The 4,177-nt window shown below is 32.5% G+C and overlaps 1 protein-coding gene across 1 annotated transcript in view; it reads right to left on the bottom strand.

The window, feature by feature from the left end:
• Positions 1-4,037, bottom strand: part of LOC103769240 (vacuolar protein sorting-associated protein 13A-like) — a gene marked incomplete at its 3' end in the record, with an annotated part of 7,096 nt that extends 3,059 nt beyond the window's left edge. The window contains exons 1-5 of the mRNA XM_008936418.1: positions 3,883-4,037; positions 2,852-2,998; positions 2,153-2,234; positions 760-829; positions 139-244 (exon numbers count right to left, since the gene is read on the bottom strand). Of these exons, the coding sequence (XP_008934666.1) occupies positions 139-244; positions 760-829; positions 2,153-2,234; positions 2,852-2,998; positions 3,883-3,984 (507 nt within the window). The remainder of the gene's footprint in view (positions 1-138; positions 245-759; positions 830-2,152; positions 2,235-2,851; positions 2,999-3,882) is intronic.
• Positions 4,038-4,177: the final 140 nt, after the last annotated feature.

Raw genomic sequence — 4,177 nt, 5'->3', positions numbered from 1 at the left:
TCCGCAGAGAGGAAAAATTGTTTTTTTTTTTTTTTTTTTTTTTTTTTCCTTCCATAAAACTTGAGTAATTTAAAATCTATTAATCTTTAAACTAACAAACTTAAAAATTAATCTTTAAACAACAAAAGGGTTTTCTACCTCTTGGTCACTTGGCACATCAGTCTGCGTAAAGAATTCAACCACTGCATACAGGAAGCCAAGATCTAATCTGAGATCCATCTCTTGAATCAGGACCTTAAAATACCTACGCATGAAACAGAAAGCAATTGTTAAGGTGTTCTACAAAAATATGTAATAACCTAGGGTATTTAGGCCACTTATGTATTGATCAGTTTTCAGATTTCAGTGGACTTTTTGGCTGTTTTTTTTTTTTTTTTGAGGGATTTGCCATTGCTGGTGATGAGAAGGCTTCCCACACTGGTGTACAACAAACACATTTCCTGTAAACAGAACTGTTTAATCACGTAGCATTTAACACTACATACCACCATGAAAAATATTTTCCTAAATTAAAGACTAAAAGGGTCCTTCAGAAAGACACTTTAAAATCCTAGGATTTTAAGACACTTAAATCCTTTCTTTATTCTGCAATTATATGAATAAAGAGGCCTGACTTTTTATCTCTTCAAATGCTTTGATTTTCCAAGAACGACGTGGTGTAAAATTATCTTGCATTATATTTGCCCCTATAATTTTAATTTTAAAGCTTGATTAAACACTACTAATAGCAAAAGAGATGGAACATGTCAGAATACTTACTTAATATGAGATATTTGTGAATGTCCTGCAGTTCTCATGACAATACTGACATCAGTAAATGGTTTTGGTGCTATGAAGTTGTAAAATAAAAAGAGATCAGCATAGATTTTCTGATGATGTGCATAGCTTTATAGTTTCTAATATGAAAATGTCATATATGTTCAGGATTTTTTCAATCCTGTACAGTAAGATTACATAATGGATATGACTGACAAACAACTAAGTTAGGGAAAAGAGCAGGAGCAGAAAGGAATAGGAGGACAATGATGAAATGGAACATTAAAATCCTATTTCACTGATCTCTGAAAATGTACCATTTTAATTTAAAAGCAGATCAAGGTTGATATTATCGTAGGCTTCTATTATTTCCCTAGTAATGGAACAAGATTTTTCCAATAGCTGATACAAAAATATAAACTAAATTTAAAAAGAACTCTGCAGATTTATGCACTGTAGTGTGAAATTGATTATATTTAGAACAAATACGTGACATCTTTTTAGCTTCTGTACAAAATTACACACAGCATTCTTTGTCTCAATCCAGAATCCCTCCTGAGGTTACTCTGGTCTTCCAAGTGACTTTGCCCTGAACAAGTCAATGGAAGACTGCAGTTCATAACATAATATACTGACATTAAGGTCTACACTCCAAGCAATGTAGAAGCTGGGAGGCTACATTCAAAACAGGCAAAATCTTATTTGCCATCTACTTAACTTATAAATGGTGCCTCACATATCACTTTTGAGATTAGACTGGCACTGGCATACGTTTCTTTTCTGTATTTATTTCAGATAGGTCACTTTGTCATCTGTCACATGCAAGCAAAGAAAAAAAATAAGCAATATGGTTATGCTAATTTGGGGCTGTAAGCAAAAAATCAGATGACTAAAGATGGAAAGTGAATCCTTGCTGCCCCTGAACTTCAAATGCAAGTAATACAGAAATGGTGCACAGATTCACTACCAGCAAGACAAGCAACAATTTGATCTTTTCTTATTTTCAGCAGGCAACTCTTCTTGTAGCATTAATTTTTAGTTGTGGTGTGAATGCAATTGCCAAAAGCCCATTTTAAGCTTTATCCAAATGTAACTTTCATGTTATGCTCTGCCAGGGCACCGAACAAGTGTGTCAAAAAGACGTGCTTAAAAGGTTTAGTATTGACAGATGGAAGAAATTTTGTTTTCTTCTGACTGTTAACTGTTTTAATAGTTTTCTATATAACTTCTTTGCAGATAAAACAGTTTCCCTATCACTAACATCGGTATTTGTGTTACCTGTAGTCAAAAAGCTTAAACAGATGTCATCTGATAAAAGTGACATGGTTAACTTCAGTACAAGCAATTTGTTTTGTCATTTTAGAAGTAAGGATTACGTTAAACTAGAACAACAAACCTGAATCCAAGGTGATGGACTTTGGAGGTTTAATAGGATAGAACACAAAGGGAAATATGGCTCCAGGAATCTGGTTTTGTATCTAATAGGGGTAAGGACAGGACAAGGTGCAGCATGTTAGCTTTTCAATAGTGAAGTATTTTAAAATTAGGAAAAACACAAGAATTATGAACATCACATTTCACCAATTCAAAAGCAGAGAAAAGTGCTGCTATTATAGTTCAAATTATCTGAATTTTCAAAATGAAATAATTCAACCCAAATAGTCTAGAAAAACTTCTCTAAGTTGGAGGTAATAAACTGTTCACTGCATTTTTGCCAAGTATTTTTTTTAAGAACTTGAACATATACAAAACAATAAACTGTACCCAGATTTGTTGGGTATAAACAAAAGTCACAAGAAAAAGCATGGAAGATGAATGGTAAATGTTTTTCCTGAAACCTATTGTTGTCTTTTTGGTTTATTTGTGTGGTTTGTTTGTTTGTTTTTTTCTGTTGTTGTAGTGGTGGTGGTGTTTCATTTTGTTTTTCCCCAGAAGCATCTAGGTAGTGTTTCCAAAGACCAGGAAGCACTGATGTAAATGCTAATGAGTATAGTTAAATTTAAAATATGGCACATACCAACAATTCTATAACCACATCAAGCTCCTGTAGAAGTTGCTTTTTTAAAATAAATTACTGTTTCTTGACAAGACTCACCTGTATCCTGTAAATTTGAATTCTGAAAGACTTCTGATGTGCAGATGAACTGTATTCTACTTTTAAAGCTGGGAGATAATTTCTTCTGATAGGAATCTCATTTGGTTGTTGAATTTTCATGTTCATTCCATTAGGAGTTAAGCATACCTAATGTATTATTAAAGAAAATTTGGTATTCTATGTGTTTCAAAGGACTGCTTTTTATAATACTTTAAAATTTACACTGGTCATTAACATTAAAACAAGAGCTTAGCAGTAAAAATTTTGGAGCTCTTAAGTCGGATGTCCAAATTTTATTTAAAAGAATCAAATTTTGCCATAAATTTAAACAGAAGTAAACCACAAAGTATTCCATTATTTGGAGGATTACTAGTGTTTAATACATGGCTTTCTAGAGGAAAGGAAGAGCAATACAATATAATGGTCTACAACTAAGATAAAAATTGGCTTCTTTACCTACACTATGTTCCTTTACCTACAACACAATTCTAATGAATATCTAGAACATATCTAGAGGCAAAGACAGCAGCATCTGGAGTATAATGTGCTTCTATACTTATGCTCCAGCATAATTTCTGGAATGATCCTTTATATGTATGTGTGCGAGCAACACAATTAAATTATCTGGTAATGGAATTGAAAAATACAAGCTTTTGTGCTCTAACAAACCAACAAACCAATGCAAAGCTAACACCCTTCCCACCTCCCCAGTATAACAAAACAACCAAATGTAAAACTTCTTCACTGTGGCTTCATGTAGATTTTGTCCAATGACCTGCAAAAATGTTACACTTCAATTGGAAATAAGAGGCTAACAACAAAAAGCCAATATGAAGCTTTAAAACATTTACGGATATTTTCTAAAGATTTTTTTTTCTACACAAGAGATAAAGAAAACGTTTCAAAAGAGTTACGTAAATCAGTTATCTCAATTTCCACTGGAATTTTCTTCAAAGACAGAAAAACTGATACATTATCTTTTTTCTTGTGTATACACGTAAACAATAAAATTAGCGAACTATCAGTATTACCAAAACATTTGATTCCAACTCAACAATCTTATTTTCTGAAGGTGTCAGCTCACTGTATTCTTTAAATTCTTGTTCTAATTTATCAGTCTGCTTAACACTCATTGGTCTCCATCTCGACTTCTTCTTGGGTTTTGTCTCCCAAACCACATCAGAACTTTGAAAACAAAACAGAGGACCAAAAAAGAAGGATTAGCTATTTTGAAAGAAGTTTCTCCTAAAGTAGTATGGCTTTTAAATGTTATAATTATGGAATGATTATAACATACTATATATTTTTTATATATGTAATTACATT

This window comes from Merops nubicus, unplaced genomic scaffold (genome assembly GCF_000691845.1).
Source record: "Merops nubicus isolate BGI_N331 unplaced genomic scaffold, ASM69184v1 scaffold46572, whole genome shotgun sequence".
Classification (NCBI taxonomy): Eukaryota; Metazoa; Chordata; class Aves; order Coraciiformes; family Meropidae; genus Merops; species Merops nubicus.
Note: the sequence above shows the minus strand (reverse complement) of the source record. Positions and strands in the feature narration are given on the sequence as shown.